At 50.8% G+C, this 18,476-nt stretch overlaps 1 protein-coding gene across 2 annotated transcripts in view; it reads left to right on the top strand.

Annotated features, from left to right (window-relative positions):
• UNC13A (unc-13 homolog A) overlaps nt 1-18,476 on the top strand; it is a 69,783-nt gene that overhangs the window by 34,302 nt on the left and 17,005 nt on the right. For both annotated transcript variants that reach the window (XM_064280952.1, XM_064280951.1), the window contains 20 exons: nt 716-787; nt 1,027-1,246; nt 2,449-2,676; nt 3,738-3,879; nt 4,018-4,187; nt 4,860-4,975; nt 6,243-6,406; nt 6,815-6,965; nt 7,265-7,333; nt 8,020-8,109; nt 8,205-8,339; nt 10,462-10,595; nt 12,609-12,694; nt 12,895-13,021; nt 13,904-14,000; nt 14,447-14,590; nt 15,717-15,800; nt 16,878-16,955; nt 17,183-17,271; nt 17,758-17,910. In XM_064280952.1, the coding sequence (XP_064137022.1) occupies nt 716-787; nt 1,027-1,246; nt 2,449-2,676; nt 3,738-3,879; nt 4,018-4,187; nt 4,860-4,975; nt 6,243-6,406; nt 6,815-6,965; nt 7,265-7,333; nt 8,020-8,109; nt 8,205-8,339; nt 10,462-10,595; nt 12,609-12,694; nt 12,895-13,021; nt 13,904-14,000; nt 14,447-14,590; nt 15,717-15,800; nt 16,878-16,955; nt 17,183-17,271; nt 17,758-17,910 (2,549 nt within the window). The remainder of the gene's footprint in view (nt 1-715; nt 788-1,026; nt 1,247-2,448; nt 2,677-3,737; nt 3,880-4,017; nt 4,188-4,859; nt 4,976-6,242; nt 6,407-6,814; nt 6,966-7,264; nt 7,334-8,019; nt 8,110-8,204; nt 8,340-10,461; nt 10,596-12,608; nt 12,695-12,894; nt 13,022-13,903; nt 14,001-14,446; nt 14,591-15,716; nt 15,801-16,877; nt 16,956-17,182; nt 17,272-17,757; nt 17,911-18,476) is intronic.

Here is an 18,476-nt window from a genome sequence, read left to right as displayed (position 1 = left end):
TTCATTCTCCTTGCTCCAGGTGGGTTGGGACCAATTGATGCATTTAGATGGCCACTTGCAAGCTTTTAAGACCCCATATGCCACTCACCAAAGTGGGATGCAGAACATTTTCTTAATAAGCTTTTTTATGCTAATTGACCTAGATGTCCCCTAAAACCATGGTCCCCAGACCCCCACCCCTGCTACTCTGTCCCTCAAAGTGTTTGGTTGTGTTCAGGAAACTTCTTAGCTTTTGGTTTAGTCCAGTTTCCACCATGGTTTTTTAAAGAAATAATGCATCATCTATCAAAGAGAAGGTCAGTAGTACCATCATAAAAATATGTTGCATTGTTCTATATTACTTTGTACGTATTTTTCCATGTCCCATTGTTCATGGGTGGGGGAGAGAGCTGGTGTCTTTCCCCCTCTGAGCTACCTTGGCCCTTGGCATGGCTGATGGTTTTGCTCTGTGGCCATCACCATAGAGGGGTGCCAAGCATGGCACCAAATCTGGTCCACAGCGGGGCCAGGAGTGTGGGCCTGACCATCTACCATGATCCCTTCTAACCTGGAGCCCATGTCATTTTCCAATTCTTTGTTGCTCCTGGCTGCCATTGGTGACCTGCTTCCAATTCATGGTCCTGGCTGGAATCCATGGCTGACTGACCCCATCCGTGGCTGTGTATTCTGCTGGGGTGATGATCCCTTGGGTGTCTACGGTCCCTCCTGGCCACAGTCCCTCGTCCAGTCCCGGAAAGCAGGCATTACCTCTGCCTTGGCCTCCAGCACCTTGAACAACGAGGAGCTGGTACGCGGGTGCCTCCTCTGGCCCTGGGTGGGATGGATTGGGCTAGGGGCTCCTGGAAGTGGCGCAGCCCCCTGGGCCTGGGGGGAGAGGCGGGAGACATGGGCGAGGAGGTGGGCATACCTCGCTATGGGGAATCGGATAACGCACCTTCCCACGGGAGTTTCTAGCAGCGCAGGACTGAGGTTTCTTTGCGCCCTCCCTGAGGCCACTGCGCCCATGGCTACGCCCACTCTCCGCAGAAAAACCACGTTTACAAGAAGACCCTGCAAGCCTTAATCTACCCCATCTCGTGCACGACACCGCACAACTTTGAGGTGTGGACGGCCACCACGCCCACCTACTGCTACGAGTGTGAGGGGCTGCTGTGGGGCATCGCGCGACAGGGCATGCGCTGCACTGAATGCGGAGTCAAGTGCCACGAAAAGTGCCAGGACCTGCTCAACGCCGACTGCCTGCAGCGTGAGGGCGGGGGCAGGGGCGGGGCTGGGTAGGGCTGGGCTGTGCGGGGCGGGGACAGAGAATGGGGTCCTAACACCCTGCAAGGCAGGGCTCCACACAGGGTGGGGCTCTGGGACGGGGCCTCGCACTGGGCGGAGCTTGGGGCAGGGCTCCACAAAGAGGGGCTATGACAACGGAGGGGCTGTGAGGGGCGGAGCCAGAGGGGCGGGGCTCTGCAGGAATGAGGCCAAGACAGAAAAGTTTGGGGGGACCTGGGGCGGGGTACGATACGGGGCGGGGATGGAAGGGTGGGTGGGACTCGGGTGGGTCTCCTTGCTGTGCAGGATTTAGCTGCCCGGCTCAGTGTGGGGTAGAGCGGGGACAGAGGGGCGGGGCTCTGCAGGGATGGCGTGAGGACAAAGGTGCTGGGTTCTGCTGGCTGAGGGACGGGGCCAGAGGGGCGGGCCTGAGCTAGGGGAGTTTCTCGAGGTGGGAATAGAAGGGTGGCGGGAGGGGAGGGTTTGGAGAAAGGGGGCTGGGGATGGGGTTATGGGCTGCTAGACTCGACGACAATGGATTGAGTTCAATGGGTAGGCAAAGGGAGGAAACCCCGGTGGCATAGTGGTAAAGTGCTACCTACTACGGCTGCTAACCAAAAGGCTGGCAGTTCAAATCCACCAGGCGCTCCTTGGAAACTCTATGGGGCAGTTCTACTTTGCCCTATAGGGTCGCTATGAGTCGATGTCGACTCGAAGGCAATAGGCTTTTTGGGTCAGGCGAAGGGAGAAGCTGGAGTCCTTGCGAGGTGAGCTAGGGGACGAGAGGAGGAGAAGGGAGAGGGAAGGAGATCTGAGAGAAGCAGGGTGGGTGGGGCTCAGGGACGAGTAAGAATTTCTAGGGGCTTAGAAGTGGCGGTTCCCCTGGAGGAGACTGGCTTACAGTTAGCTCTTAAACTGAAGGAGGCTCAGAATGGGCGGGGATTCAGAGGGGACAGAGGCTCAGGGAAGGAGAGGAGGCCAGTACCCGAGAGGAAAAGGCTATGAAGTGAGTTGGACACTCGAAGGAGATGTTTCCGGGAGATGGCAGCCCTAGCTTCTTCGGGGTGACCCACCTGAGCCGCCACAGATGAGACTGTCACCACGGTCCCTAGTGCGGTCCCCTCGGGCACCAAAGAAGCGCTGGCTGTGGGCAGGCCCAGTGACCGGCCTGGTGCAACCTGGCAGGGGCGGCGGAGAAGAGCTCGAAGCACGGAGCGGAGGACCGCACGCAGAACATCATTATGGTGCTCAAGGACCGCATGAAGATCCGGGAGCGCAACAAGCCCGAGATCTTCGAGCTTATTCAGGAGATCTTTGCCGTGACCAAGACAGCGCACACGCAGCAGATGAAGGCGGTCAAGCAGAGCGTGCTAGACGGCACGTCCAAATGGTCGGCCAAGATCAGCATCACTGGTGAGGCCAGGGGCACTCACGGTGGGCCCAGCGTTCCCACTCCTCCCCTGGTTGGCATTCTCTTGGCTGTGTCCATGTGCCTCCATGTCCACGATTGTTTGTTTATCCTCGTGGGGTGAACCTTTATGCCTCTACATGTGTTCTGGTAGGTGACCCCAGAGCCAGACGCCAAGGAGAGGATATGAGAGGTAAACGTTGTCTATTGCAGCGATGACCCCAGAAAGCCCCAGTTGGGCGGGAGTGGAGAATTGAGACAGGGAGGGAAGTAACCCTGCAGGGCGTGCCAAAGAGCTGGTGATACTGTGGGCAATTGGTGCTCTGTGTGGCTAGGGAGGGAGCCCTGGTGGCGCAGTAGTTAAGCACTCCGCTCCTAACTGTCGAGGATTAGGATACCGTTCTGGGGGAGAAGTGGCAGTCGGCTTCCGTAAAGATTACAGCCTTGGGATCCCTATAGTTCAGTTCTACTCAGTCCTATAAGGTTTCTATGAGTTGGAATGGACTGGTCGGCAGTAGGCTTGGTTTTTGGTGGTTAGGGACTTCAGGGAGACAGTGTAGAGCACACATCTCGGAGTGGCCCCATCCAGGGGTGAGGCGGCTGACGTGTTTACCCACACCTGGCCTCATTTAGATTTCCTAGAAACCAGACCCCAAGATGATGATTTCAACTTCAGGGCACATGGGCTATCCCGGAGGTCACCCCAGGAAGCCCATGTGAAGAACAGGGAAGTGCCGCATGAATGGGAGGAGCCCTGCAGGGGGCGCCAAAGAGCATGTGACGCTGTGGGCAACCGGAGCTCGGTCCCTCTGTGGCACTCAGGAAGACAGCATAGAGCACACACCTCAGAGTGGTCTCACCCCAGGAGCGAGGCGAGTGGGGTGCTTTCCCACCCTTCATTGGCAAAGGGCTCCCCTGGTGTTAACTCTTCTTGAACAAAGTCCACAGCAGGGTCACAGGTGTCCCCATTGAGCAGTGTGTGACTGTGACTGCCCAAACAATCCACCCTCAGCTTTCCTCACCCATGAGTGCACATCTGTGTATTTGTCTTTTGTGTGCCTCCCAGTGGTGTGTGCCCAGGGCTTGCAGGCAAAGGACAAGACAGGTTCCAGTGACCCCTACGTCACTGTCCAGGTCGGGAAGACCAAGAAACGGACGAAAACCATCTATGGAAACCTGAACCCTGTGTGGGAGGAGAATTTCCATTTGTAAGTGCCTGGTTAGGCCCCCCCACCCCCCGCCACGACCCCACACAGAGCACCCTGCTGGGGCAGCGGATTGGGCTCCAAGAAGCTCAAGTGGCCACCCCACCCAGCTGATCCTGCTTCATGCTCCCCCCCCCACAGCGAATGTCACAATTCCTCAGACCGCATCAAAGTGCGAGTCTGGGACGAGGATGATGACATCAAATCCCGTGTGAAGCAGCGGTTCAAGAGGGAGTCTGATGACTTCCTGGGGCAGACAATCATTGAGGTGCGGACACTCAGCGGCGAGATGGACGTGTGGTACAACCTGGGTGAGCATGGGCAGGTCCTGCAGGGGCACAAGGCTGGGGCCTCTGGAGCCAGCCAGGTGGGAGAGACAGTCTGGGGAGGAGTAGGGCCCAAGGAGTCCAATCTGATGGGAGGGGCAGGGTCTATGAGCCAGATCTGATAGGGGAGGCAGGGCCTGGGAGCTCAGTGTGGGAGAGAAGTGGGGCCAAGGACTTCTAGTCTAAGGGGAGAGACACAGACCCAGGAAGTTAATCTGAGTGAGGAAGTGAGATCTGGGATCCTAGTTTGGGAGAAACAGGGTCTAAGAAATTCTAGTCCAAGGAGTAGGCTATATAAGCCTAGGAAGCCAATTTGAGACAGGACACCAGGCCTTAATTTCAGGGAGTCTGGGTGGGAAACACACACACATACGTTAAAATACCTGTACCAGTTGCCATCAAGTCAAATCTGACTCATGATCGTTCCATGTGTGTTGGAGTAGAACTATGCTCCTTAGGGTTTTCAATGGCTATGATCTTTCAGAAGTAGATTGCCAGGCCTTTCTTCAGAAGTGCCTCTGGGTAGACTCAAACCTCCAACCTTTTGGCGAGCAGCCAAGCACATTCACCATTCACATCACCCAGGGACACATTAAAATAACCCAGGGCATATTGGGAAGTTCTGCCTTTCATATTACCATTGTCTCTGCACTGCAGACAAGCGGACTGACAAGTCGGCTGTGTCGGGTGCCATCCGTCTGCACATCAGTGTGGAGATCAAAGGCGAAGAGAAGGTGGCCCCCTACCATGTCCAGTACACCTGTCTGCACGAGGTGAGGCCCACTGCTCTGTCCAGCCTTCAAGGCCCACTGTGGTCTCCCATACTGCCTCCTACTCACTATTCTTACCTGCCCCAATTCTGCCTTCCTCTCTCAGGCCACACTGTCCACATCCTTCTGGCACCTATGACTGTTTTTCACACCATTTCCTCTGTCTGGAAAACTTCTCCCCAACCATCAAGGTCCAGCTTCAAGGCCCCCTCCTCTGGGAAGCCCTCTTTGACCTTACAGACAGATTCATATTACCCAACTCCAAGTCTTTCCATCTGTTCCAGTCCTGAACCCTTGGGGGCAGGCTGTTTGTCTCTGCATCTGTCTCTTCCAGCTGCCTAGGGGCTCCTGGGGAGAGCCCCATCCCCAACACAGTTTGTTGAATTAATGGATGATGAATGAATGATGAGTAGGTAAAATGATAAATGGATGGATAGATGAGTCTGTGGGTGGATAAATAGATGAGTGGATGGATGGATGGATGGATGGATGGATGGATGGATGGATGGATGGATGGACGGATGGATGGGCGGACGGATGGATGGGCGGACGGATGGATGGGCGGACGGGTGGATGGGCGGGCGGGTGGGTGATGGGCAGATGGATGAACCGATAGATGTGTGGCATGTCCCTATTGGAGGGACCGATGAGTGGATGGGTGAATCTTGGAGTAGATGGATGGATGGATGAATGGATGAACAGGTAGACAGATGGACAGATAGATAATGCATGAATGGATAAATTGATGTGTGGATAGATAGGTGAGTGGATGGATGGCTGAATGGGTGGAAAGATGAACTGTTGGATGAAAAGATTAAGTTGTGGGTTGATGGATGGGATGAATGGATGTGTGGTTAAATTATTGGAAGAATGAGCAGATGGGTGAACTTTTGGGTAGTTGGATGGATAGGTGGGTGGGTGGATGATGGATGGACAGGCAGACGGATGGGTGGGTAGACGGGTGGATGGATGGATGGATGGATGGATGGATGGATGGATGGATGGATGGATGGTTGGATGGATGAATGGATGGACAGGCAGATGGATGGGTAGATAGAGAGGTAGATGGATGAATGGACAGATGGATGTGTAGTTGAATTATTGGAAGGATAGATGAGGTGAATTTGAGGGTAGCTGAATGCATGGGTGAGCAAATGAGTGGATGGGTGCAAGCATAGATGAATTAATGAATCAGTGAATGAATGAGTAAATTGATGGATGGACGATGTAAGTTGCCTCAGACACCTTATCACCCCCACCCCCGTGGTAGAACTTGTTCCACTTCGTGACGGACGTGCAGAACAACGGGGTCGTGAAGATCCCTGATGCCAAGGGTGATGACGCCTGGAAGGTTTACTACGATGAGACAGCCCAGGAGATTGTGGATGAGTTTGCCATGCGCTACGGCGTTGAGTCCATCTACCAAGCCATGACGTGAGGCTGTAGGCCGGGGTGGGCATGAGAGGGTGGCTCAGAAAACTGGAGTGGGGAAGTCACCGAGTAGACACTGGCCAGATCTGGGGTGGGAGGGCTTCTTGGAAGGAGGAGCCAGAAAGAAAATGGGTGTAGAGAGATAAGTAATTCTCTCTATTAGTTAGACAGCACTGGGGGCTGGAGTTACAAGGAACAGAGAGCAGAGTTAGAGACAAGATAGGGCAACCAAAGTGGATAGAAAGAAAGACAGAGACAGAAAGAAACTCAGAAAGACAGAAATGGGCAGGGGGAAGGGGAATGGCTAGGGGACCGGGGGTCTCTCACAGATGGTGTCTTGGGAATACCTGGGGGGACGTGGCCCATCCTGGCTGAACGCTGGGCCCAGTGCCTCCTACTCCCTCCCACCAGCCACTTTGCCTGCCTCTCCTCCAAGTACATGTGCCCTGGGGTGCCTGCTGTCATGAGCACCCTGCTCGCCAACATCAATGCCTACTACGCACACACCACCGCCTCCACCAACGTGTCTGCCTCTGACCGCTTCGCTGCCTCCAACTTTGGGGTCAGTTTCAGGGGCCAGGACTGGGGGAGGTGGGAGATCCCCCATGCTGCTCAGACCCCATGTGATGCCCAGGTCCCCAGTCTGAACCTGACTTGCTGTGTAACTTCATACCAGTCACTTTCCCTCTCTGAGCCTCAGTTTACCCTTTGTAGAATGGAAACAAATGTGATGAGGGCTCAATTCAATGGTGAAAGTGATGCATTTAGTATATAGAATGTCAATATGGTGGCCACCATTAGCTGCTGCACTTGACCTCCTAGTCGTCTCCATCCGTCCTCCTTCCTCCCCTGCCTCCTTAGAAAGAGCGATTTGTGAAACTCCTGGACCAGCTACATAACTCACTGCGAATCGACCTCTCCATGTACCGGGTAAGAAGCCTGCGCATGATGACGGGCTCAACCCCACACCTGTGTGTGCTGGGAAGGGACAGCTGCTAGCAGGTGCGCATGTGGGAGGACCCATGTTAACCTGTGGAGTGCCTTCTTCAGACACATGGACGTATATGCAGGCAGTACCTGCCCCAAAGTGCTCGGTGCATCCAAGCTGACCCCAGCTGTTTCAAGGTGCTCTCATTGACCCCTAACCCACCTCCTGAAACTTGGGTACTCTTGTGTTCTTGTTGTTAGCTGCCATTGAGCCAGCTCCAACTCATGGTGACCTTATGTATAACAGAACAAAACGTTGCCTGGTCCTATGCCATCTTCATGGTCATTGATTGGTATGTTTGAGCCCATTGTTATGACCACTGTGTTTTTTGAGCAACTTCCAGCCTACAGGGGTCATTTTCTAGCACTGTATTGCTGAATATTGGATGATATTCTGTTGTGATTCATAAGGTTTTTATTGGCTAATTTTCAAAAGTAGGTCACCAGGCCTTTCTTCCTAGTCTGTTTTAGTCTGGAAACCTGTCAACCATGGATGACCGTGCCGATATTTGAAATACCAGTGGCATAGCTTCCATCATCACAGCAACACGCCAGCCACCACAGGACAACAAGCTGACAGACTGTCTCCCAGCCTTCTTCCATAACCCCACTTCTCTCATTCCCAACAGAATAACTTCCCAGCCAGCAGCCCGGAGAGACTCCAGGACCTCAAATCCACTGTGGACCTTCTCACCAGCATCACTTTCTTTCGGATGAAGGTAGTAAAGGGGACCCAGTCCAGAACCCCTTGTAGCCACTTCCTGGGTACCCCTGTTCCAGCTGTGTCCGCCTATGCCTGTCTCCCTCCCTCCAGGTGCAAGAACTTCAGAGCCCACCTCGAGCCAGCCAGGTGGTGAAGGATTGTGTGAAAGCCTGCCTCAACTCTACTTATGAGTACATCTTCAATAACTGTCATGAACTCTACAGCCGGGAGTATCAAACAGACCCGGTGAGGACCCTGGATGGGGCAGAAGGGAATAGTGAATGTCAATCAGACCCTGGCCCAAGTCCTAGCTCCACCCCTTCCCAAGTGATTTAATTGCCCTGGACCTCAGTTTCTTCCTCTGTAAAATGAGGGTCGTAAACCCACATCTCATTATTAAGGAGTTTTTTGTTGTTGTTGTTGTTGTTTTACCGTGCTTTAAGTGAGAGCTTCCAGCTCAACTTGGTTTCTCATACAAAAATTTATATACACATTTTTATGTGACCCTAGTTGCCCTCCCTATAAGTGACAGCACACTCCCCTTTTCCTCCCTGGATTTCCCGTGTCCATTCAACCAGCTCCTATCCCTTTCTGCCTTTTCATCTCACCTCCAGGCAGGAGCTGCCCATGTTGTCTTATATATCTACTTGAACTATGAAGCACACTCTTCACAAGTAGCATTTTATGTTTTATAGTCCAGTCTAATCTTTGTCTGAAGAGTTGACTTCAGGAATGGTTTTATTTCTGGGTTAACAAAGAGTCTGGGGGCCATGTCTTCTAGGGTTCCTCCAGTCTCAGTCAGACCATTAAGTCCGGTCTTTTACTAGAATTTGAGTTCTGAACCCACTTTACTCCTGCCCCATCAGGGACTCTCTGTTGTGTTTAGGGAGAAAATTTAGTGACATACAACCTGTAGATAAAATATAGTTAAGTGTTTAGCATCTGGCACACAGTAGGTGCTCAGTAAATTCTGTTTGAATTAAACTCAGTTGAGTTTGGCACAAGATAGTGTACTTGACATCATTACTTTTCAATAAATGTTGAGTAGAATTCAATTTTTTGAATATAGTTCAACTCAATTTATTTGAGACTTTTCAAAAGACATTTATCTACACATACAGTGTCCCAGGGCTGTAAATAAGGTTTCAAGGAATTTACCATCTAGTAAGAGGAAAGGATACACAAATTGGAAATTTGCAACCCAGGGTGATTAGTACAGGGAGAGGGGCTACATGGGAGACTGTTGGAGCCCGGGTTGGCCCTACTCCAACTTGAGCTTTCAACAGGTGATGACGCAGAAGATGAATTCAGATCAATTTGATTTCATTCTGTTCGTTTACGTTCAGTTGACTTGAGTTGAGCTTGGTCATTTTTTGTTTGACTGGGTTGAGGTGAACAATACTAAATTGGGTTGAGTTCAGTTCATCTGTAACCAGTTCACTGTCATTTATTTCCATTTGCTTCACTTAAGTTAAAATTGCTAGTTAAGGAGCAGAACTGAGTTGGATTGAATTGAATTGAATTGAACTGAGTACGGATTAAGTCCTTTTCACTAATTTGCCTTGAGTTGAAGGTGCTCTTGACTGGGTTCACTTGGCTTGAGTTAGGATGAACTGTATTAATGAGTTATACAGTTAAATTCAGTTGACTTGGGTTGAGTTGCACTCATTTCAGTTGAGTTTAGCTACATTTGTTTCCACTGACTCCCTAAAGTTAGGCTGAGTTGGCTTGAGTATGTTAAGTTGGCTTGAGACAGCAAAAGTTGGATTGGGTTGTGTTAGATTGAGTTGGGTTGGATTGGGTTAGGTTGGGTTGAGTTAGACTGAGTTGAATTGAGTTGAGTTGGGTTGGGTTGAGTTGGATTCAGTTGAGGTCAATTTATTTCCATTACTTTGATTTAGATTGAGTTGATCTTGCACAGATTGATTACGTTCAATCCAATTGAGTTAACTTGAGTTGAATTCAATCAAGTAATGTTTAATTCTACTCCAGTCAGTGGAAGTGGACCCAAGTCCACTTCCACTGAACTCACTCTGAAGAAAGTTAACTTTTAAGCTAAGTGAGCTTGATTTGAACTCATTTAAGTTCCATTTGGTTTAGTGGAATTGGGTCTATTTAAGTTAAATTCCATTAATTTCCATTCAGTTTTATGAGTTAGCCTAATTAACCTTTGTTGAGCTGCCTTAGTGTGGGTTTTGTTTGGGCCAGTTTACATGAGTTCAGTTCCTTTCCACACAGATCTCCTGTCTGAAACACATACGCCTTAATGCGGCCCCTTCCTCATCAACCTCTTGCCCCTCACTGATGAACTGAATGAGACACCCTCCCCTGGACCCCTTTTCACCAGTGTCTCCACATACTCTTTCAGGCCAAGAAGGGGGAGGTTCCCCCAGAGGAACAGGGCCCCAGCATCAAGAACCTTGACTTCTGGTCCAAGTTGATCACCCTTATAGTGTCCATCATTGAGGAAGACAAGAATTCCTACACTCCCTGCCTCAACCAGTGAGTAGTGTGTCTGTGCATTTAATTGTCTGAGGGTCATCATGTTAATGTCCATATAACTGTGTCTTGTGTGTTAAGGCGATCTTGTCTGATTACATTATATCTTAGACGTGTGAGTGTATGTAATTTTGTGTATAGCTGTGGTCTAGGGGTTTAAGTGTGTATAATTGTGGAATACACTTAAATATATAATATTCTGTATGGTGTAATTGTATGAGTGTGTACACAGTTTTGGTTTGTGGGTTTACGTGTCTGTAGGAATTCTCATCTGTGTGTATCTGAATCAGCTATTGTGTTTTCTTTTATCTCCCCAAGGTTAGCACTAGAGGGTCCCCAAACTCTGGGGTGCTAACATCTTCTGGTTACTTAGATATGAAGTTAAAGTCAGGCATTTTGGATGGATGGGCTGAGGAGTGGATAAATGAATGGACAGATGGACAAAACGATGGATGGATGGATAGGTGAATAGATCAGTGAATGGGTGGGTAAATGGATAGGTGGTGGATGGATGAATGGGTAACAAATGGATAACTAGTTGGAGGGATGGATGGAGGGAGGGAGGGAGAAAAGGAGGAAGAGAAGGATGGATGGGTGGGGGGTGGGGGGGTGGGGGGATGGATGGATGGATGGATGGATGGATGGATGGATGGATGGATGGATGGATGGATGGATGGATGGGTGGATGGGTGGATGGATGAGTGGGTAATAAATGGATGGAGGAGCAGGTAATGAATGGATGGAGGAATGAATGAACAGGTGGATATTTTGGGTGAAAGTAGCAAGGCATCAGACCTCATCTAACTTCAGGGGGATAGAGGAGAATCAACATCAGCATCAGCTCAGTGCTGATTGCTATGAGGTGGAGGTCAGACATACCTCCTCTCTCTAAACTTTTTTTTTTTAACCAACTCTGGCACCAGCCATCCCTCCATGGCACTCTCTACTTCTCTGCTGTGTTCAATAATTCGTTGCAATGGCCACACAGAACTTGCAGACCATTCTCATGATTACGGGTTTATTAGGGAAGTAATGGCTTAAAATTTAGGATCAGAATCAACTTAGAAGTAACAGGAATGACTCATGATACAGCTCTTCTATTAGGACAGCTTCTTCTTGGCCATGCCTACAAGCATGCCTCTCTCTTGGTTTTTTGGCTCTCACTCTCACCTCTTGGCTCTCAGCCCTCGTCTTTGCCCTGCTTAGGCAAGTGTTACAAAACTCTTTAGCTCTGCTGATAAGTGCCCAGAGGTACCCCGTTCTGCCAGGAAGCCTCCTGCCTGAAGGCACTCAGCTCTCTCATTCCATGGGTCAGCAAGACTCGTCTGCTGGTACTGCTGCCATCTCATGCTGTCATCAGTGTTTCAGCTCTCTGTCTCCTGGGTCTAAGAGGTTCTCAGTGCAGGGACGCTGGGTCCACTCCACATTCTGCCCCTGGCTTTTCTTCTCGATGGTAGTGAGGTCCCTCCCTCCAACATCTGGGATCAACTCCCTTTAAGCCTAGTGGGATGGTAACACTGACCAATCCCCTACAAGGGTTCCATGCACCTTATTTGCATGCTCTCACCCCCCACAAGGTTCCATGAGCCTTATTTGCATTAGTAAAAACTGTCCCATCTCGTTGGTGGGGCACAAGCACCACATTTGCATAGTCCCATCCAATGATTTTGTGGGCGTTACGAGATCAGGGCTAGAAGGGCCACACAGAACCAATTCACTGTACTGCAGTTGCACAAGTGGGTGAATGGGTGGGTGTGTGGATGGATGAGTGATGAGTAGGTGATGAAAGAATGTATAGGTGGTTGTAGAGATGGATGGATGGGTGGAAGGAGGCTCAGGGAGAAGTAGGGTCTTCATGTAGAATCCCTCGGCAAGTCAGTGGCTGTGAAAGAACTTGAATATGGATTCCACTTTCCTGCCCTGCCCTACACTGCCCCCTGGGGCAGGTAAAGGAAACCAGCCCATGCAGTCTGGCTTCTGTCTGCCAAGGTTTCATACTCCTGTGACCTTTGCCAGGTTTCCCCAGGAACTGAACGTGGGTAAAATCAGTGCCGAAGTGATGTGGAATCTGTTTGCTCAGGACATGAAGTATGCCATGGAAGGTGAGCCCCCTACCCTCATGTCCTCCAGCCTGCCTATGGGAGGTACTTGTGCCTTGGTGTCCCCTCCAAGGCTGTGACTATTCTGGATGCTCATGCCTGAGGTCAGACACTAGTGATGGTCAGAATGGACAGGCTGAGGGTGGCAGACCCTCCTGGCTGAGCTGCCCCTTCCTTGCAACCCCCTCCCCGACCCTCACCAGAGCATGACAAGCATCGCCTATGCAAGAGCGCCGACTACATGAACCTCCACTTCAAGGTCAAGTGGCTCTACAATGAGTATGTGGCAGAACTTCCTGCCTTCAAGGACCGCGTGCCTGAGTACCCCGCGTAAGTTCCCTGCCTCAGGCCCAAGCCAGGACTGAAGAACCAATAGCTAGGATGAGGTCCAGAGATGAGGGCTGACCTACTCAGGGTCACCTGGGGATCAGGGGTACAGGTGGGGTTCAAACCCAGTTTTCTTGACTCCCAGCAATTAGATTGTGAACTCCTATAGCCCTGAAAATTACTAATCATCATCATCAGAACAGTAATCATGCTGAGTAGTTCCTTCTGCTTTTCATTTAATCTTTTTGATGATTTTATGTGATGGGATCATTGTAATTCCCATCGTGTGGGTGAGGAAACCATTTGTGCATCATTCATCACCTATATATTCATTCATTCTCCACCTGTCCAGCCATCCACCCATCTATCCATTCATGCATCCATCAAAGAGGCTGAACCACTAGTCCAAGGTGAGGTCCAGTAAGTGATGGAGGCAGGGTTTGAACCTGGAATGTCTGACTCCATGCCATGTTGGGGAATGAGAGAGTGGCTGCCATTTACCAAAGACATACTCTGTGCTTTCATTCACTGCTCACAGCTGTGTTATGGGATAGTTGCTCTTCTAGTGTATAGGAAAGGGGATCTCAGAGAACAAACCTACTTGCCCAAGGTTGGGGTTGGGTTTATCTGAACCAGTATTCCCCCAAGGCAGTACCCTGCTCTGACAGTGGCTGCTCCATCCTTTTCATGGATGAAGAAACTGAGGCCTGGTAGGGAAGGGGAGCAGGGGAGAAGCCACTCAAGGTCACAGGGTAAGTCTGAAGGAGAGCAAGATAGAAAAGGATCCTGCCCCCAGCACCACCCAGTGCTGGATTGGAACCAGGCAGAGCAGATGGCGAGGGGAGCTAGAGGCAGCAGGGCTCCACCCTGATTCTTCCATTCCAGGTGGTTTGAACCCTTTGTCATCCAATGGCTTGATGAGAATGAGGAGGTATCCCGGGATTTCCTGCATGGGGCCCTGGAGCGAGACAAGAAGGATGGGGTAAGAGGCAGGCCCATGACCAAGCTCCTGGTCCACCCACAGTGGCCTCACTCCTTCTGTGATCCAATGGGGCAAAAATTGCCATTGGGATGGGGCCAATTTTTGAAAGGGGTCTGCCATCTTTTTCTCATTCAGGGTTTTCAGAATCTTTTGTCCATTCAACAAATATGGAATTTGAGTTCATCAAGCCCAACTCTGGTCCCCCACCCCCACCCCATGGTCCCTGTGTCCACCTCTAGAGGTTAGCTCTAAGTCAGCCTTGCTCTCTGCATCTTGCCCCAGAGCAGTGGGGATTCAACAACCTGGTCAGGCATGCCTTCAGTCTAGCAAACGCTGCAGTCCTTGACCCTGGTCTCTGGATCTCCCAAAGAAGAATGGGAGGGATGGGCTTTGGGGGCTGTTGGCTCTAATCCTTCTCCTCTCTCCTGACCTCCTTCCCACTGCAGTTCCAGCAAACCTCGGAGCATGCCCTGTTCTCTTGCTCCGTAGTGGATGTCTTCTCCCAGCTCAACCAGAGCTTTGAGATCATCAAGAAACTTGAGTGTCCCGACCCCCAGATTGTGGGGCATTACATGAGGCGCTTTGCCAAGGTGCGGGAGTGGGAGTAGAGGATAGGGTTGGAAATGGGGTTGGGTTTGAGGTTAGGGTCAGGGTTGGGGCTAGAGTTGAGGTTGATGGGGTTGAGGGTGGGGTTATGGCTGGAGTCAGGGTCAGGGTTGGGGTTGAGGCCAGGGTTAGGGTTGAAACTGGAATTGAGGATGAGGTTAGGGTTGGGGTTGCAATGTCTTTGAAGTTGGAGTTGAGGTTGGGGTTGGGTTTGGGTTGAGGTTGGAGTTAAGGTTGAGTTTAGGGTTGAGACTGGTGATGTCACTGAGGTTCGAGTTGAGACTGAAGTTCAGATTGCAGTTGGCGATGTTATTGAAGTTGACCTTGGGGTTGAGGTTGGAGTTGAGGTTGGGATTGGAGTCAGGGCTGGGACTAGAGTTGAGACTAGGATTGGGGTTAAGGTCAGGGTTGAGGTTGGGGATGATAGTATCATTGAAGTTGGGGTCTCAGTTGAGGTTGGAATTGAGGTTGAAGTTAGGGTTGAGTTTGGTGATGTCATCAAGATTGGAGTTGAGATCATGATTGATGAAGTCATTGACGTTGGAGTTGAGCTTGTGTTTGAGATCCAAATTGTGGTTAAGTTTAGAGTTGAATCTGAGGCTGCGGTTTAGAGTTACTATTAGGATGCAGATTTGGTTTGACATCGAGGTTGGAATGAGTGTGGGGATTTATGTAGAATTTGGGTGGACCTTGGGGTGAGTTTGGGGATTAGGGTCATTGGACTGGGTTGGGGCTGGGGTTTGATTGGATTGGCATAGGCTGGGTTGAAGTTGGGGTTTGCAACTAGGAATTGGGATTAGATTAGAGATCAGGTCAGGCTTATGGTTGGGCTAATATGATGGTTGATTACTCTGAAAAAGACCTGGGTCCACACAAAATAATTGTTTTTATCTGGTGGTGTCTGCCCATGTGGGTCAGCCTGGGTCTCAATGGTCATCCTGTGTGGACAATTTGCCCAAGCCCAGTAGGCTATTTTGGGTGCTAATGGGAGTTGAGATTCATCTCTGGTCTCACTAGAAGCTCTTGGTGGGATCTGGTGACCTGAGGCCACCTTGGCCTCAGTATTTCTTCTCACCCACTCTCTGTCCTCCTACTCTGTGTACTTCCCAGACCATCAGCAATGTGCTTCTCCAGTATGCAGACATCATCTCCAAGGACTTTGCCTCCTACTGCTCCAAGGAGAAGGAGAAAGTGGTGACCTGGGGGGGCCCTGTCCTTCCCTCTCCCTGCCTCACTCAGCACCCCCAGGCTCCATCCTTCCCAGGGCACTGGCCCTGGGTTGATGTCGGTGTGTGTGTGTATGACTGTATTGATGATATAGTGTGAATGTGTGTGTATGTGTAGCTGTGCTTGTTTGAGTGTGTATGGTCTGAGTGTGTGTCCAGCTGTGTGTGTCTGTGTATGTGGAATCTCAGTGCATGTGTCTGACTGTATTGATTAATTGGGTATAGTGTATGTGTGAGTGTGTGTGTGTGTGTGTGTGTGACTGTGCATCCAACTCTGCGTGCCTGGGGTGTTCTGACTGTGTGCATGCTTCTGGATTTGAGAGAATATGCCATCAGTTTGTCAACCCCAACCTCAACTCCAACCTCAATGACATTACCAACACCAAACCTAACCCCAATCTCAGCTTCAATGCCCAGCCTCAACCCTAGCCGTGATTCCAACACTGATCCCATCACCAACTCTGACCTCAACCCCAACCCCCACCACAACCCCAATCCCAGCCCCAACTCTAACCCCAACCTCAACCCCAACCTCAATGACATCACCAATGCCAAGCCTAAACCCAACTTCAACTTCAATCCCAGCCTCAGTCCCAGCCTCAACCTCAATCCCAGCCTCAACCCTAACCCTGATTCTAACCCTGATCCCATCCCCAGCTCTGACCATTTTTGTGAATGAAGCCTTCAGGGTATTTGTGAATGTGCAAAGCTTTGGGTCTGAGTAGGAGATTGTGGGTGTGTGACAATGAATCTCCTTCCTGGTGCTACCAGAGAACTGAGCTCTCTTCTAAACCCACCAGGTCCAGCTGAGACCCTGGTGGAAGTTACCTGAGTCCTTCTCCCTGCTCCCCCCATCCCTAAAAATTCCCCCAGCAGCCCAGGAACCGGGGCCCAAATGGTGTCTTCCATTGTCAGACCCCACTGTGGGACCCCCAGCTTCCTCCAGACCCAGACCCTAAAACCAACCCTGAGGTCGCTGGAAATGGGTGGGGAGGCCCTGGGGAGGGGTCCCAAGGCCTGACTTCTCCTCTGTTCCCATCCCCAGCCCTGCATCCTCATGAACAACACTCAACAGCTACGAGTTCAGCTTGAAAAGATGTTCGAAGCCATGGGAGGGAAGGAGGTGAGGTGGAGTCCAGGCGGGGCCGGAGATGGGGCGGGATCACCACTGCCTCTGTGTCCCTGCAAGCCCCAGAGCCACTCCCTCAGACCCAAGCAAGCTGCTTGACCATCTGTGCCTCAGTTTCCTCTCCAGCCCATCGAGATGCTTTTCTCTGGGTTAAATGAGAAAATGCCCGGGAATATGGATACTCCATAAACCAGACCTGACGTTGCCTCCTCCCTTCTCAGCTGGATGCCGAGGCCAGTGACATTTTGAAGGAGCTTCAGGTGAAACTCAACAATGTCTTGGATGAACTCAGCCGGGTGTTTGCTACCAGGTGGGGGCATCTCCAGGGCTGGGGCAGGGGGGGTGGGCAGTCCCCAGTCCTCTGAGCCTGGGGCATCTGAGGCTTAGTAGATGTAATGGTAAAGACCTCAGGCTGAAAATTAGATGGAGCTGAGTTCAAATTCTGGCTTCATTGCTAACTAGCTGTGTATCCTAGGGTGGATCATTTAATCTCTCTGAGTCTTACATTATTCACTGTAAAGTGGAGATGATGATAATAATAGTACCTGAATAGGATTGGGAGAATGAAATAAACAACACAGGTGAATGGCTTAGCAGAGTGCCCGAGTCATAGTAAAGATGGTAGCTGAGACTGCTGTTATTATGTCCCCACCCCCTTACTCTGTTACTGGCCATGGCTCCCTAGTGTTGGTGATATAAGGTCAAGGTCCAGAGATCAGGTTCTGTGGTCTTCATCTGGTCCTTCCTCTGGGAGGCCAGAAGAGTCCATTTGACCTGCTCCTGTCTTTGTCCCCAGCTTCCAGCCGCACATTGAGGAGTGTGTCAAGCAGATGGGTGACATCCTTAGCCAGGTGAAGGGCACAGGAAATGTTCCAGCCAGTGCCTGCAGCAGCGTGGCCCAGGATGCTGACAACGTGCTACAACCCATCATGGACCTGCTGGACAGCAAGTGAGCCAGACTGATGGACAGGGCTGGAAGGGGAGGGACTAGGGGGCTGGGGCTACAGAAACCTATGGGCTGACCTGGAGAGTACTATGGTTTGCTGGGTGGTGATTGGATGGTTTGATGGGTGGAGGCATGAGGGGATGAATGGATAAAGTAATGAAGGAAGGGTAGGTAAATAATTGGAAGGATAGATTGATAAATATTTGTATGGATGCGTGGGTGGTGGTTGGATGGATAAATGACATGAGGTGGATGGGTGGGTTAAAAAATAAATGCTTAGGAGGACAGATGGATAAAAAGAATGGATGAGTGGATGGATGGATGGATGGACGGATGGACGGACGGACAGATGGGCAGAAGGATAAATTCACACAAGGATCGTGGATGTATGGGTAGATGGATGGGTGGGTGATGGGTGAATAGATAGATGAATGACTAAGGATGGATGGATGGATGGATGAGTGGGGAGAAGGATAAGTTCATGCAAGGATGGTGGATGGATGGGTGGATGGATGGATGGATGGATGGATGGAATGAAAGAAGGAAGGAAGATGGATGTGTTGAGGGAA

The sequence above is a fragment of the Loxodonta africana genome, chromosome 3 (assembly GCF_030014295.1).
Source record: "Loxodonta africana isolate mLoxAfr1 chromosome 3, mLoxAfr1.hap2, whole genome shotgun sequence".
In the NCBI taxonomy this organism is placed as follows: domain Eukaryota; kingdom Metazoa; phylum Chordata; class Mammalia; order Proboscidea; family Elephantidae; genus Loxodonta; species Loxodonta africana.
This window is presented reverse-complemented; position numbering and strand designations above follow the sequence as displayed.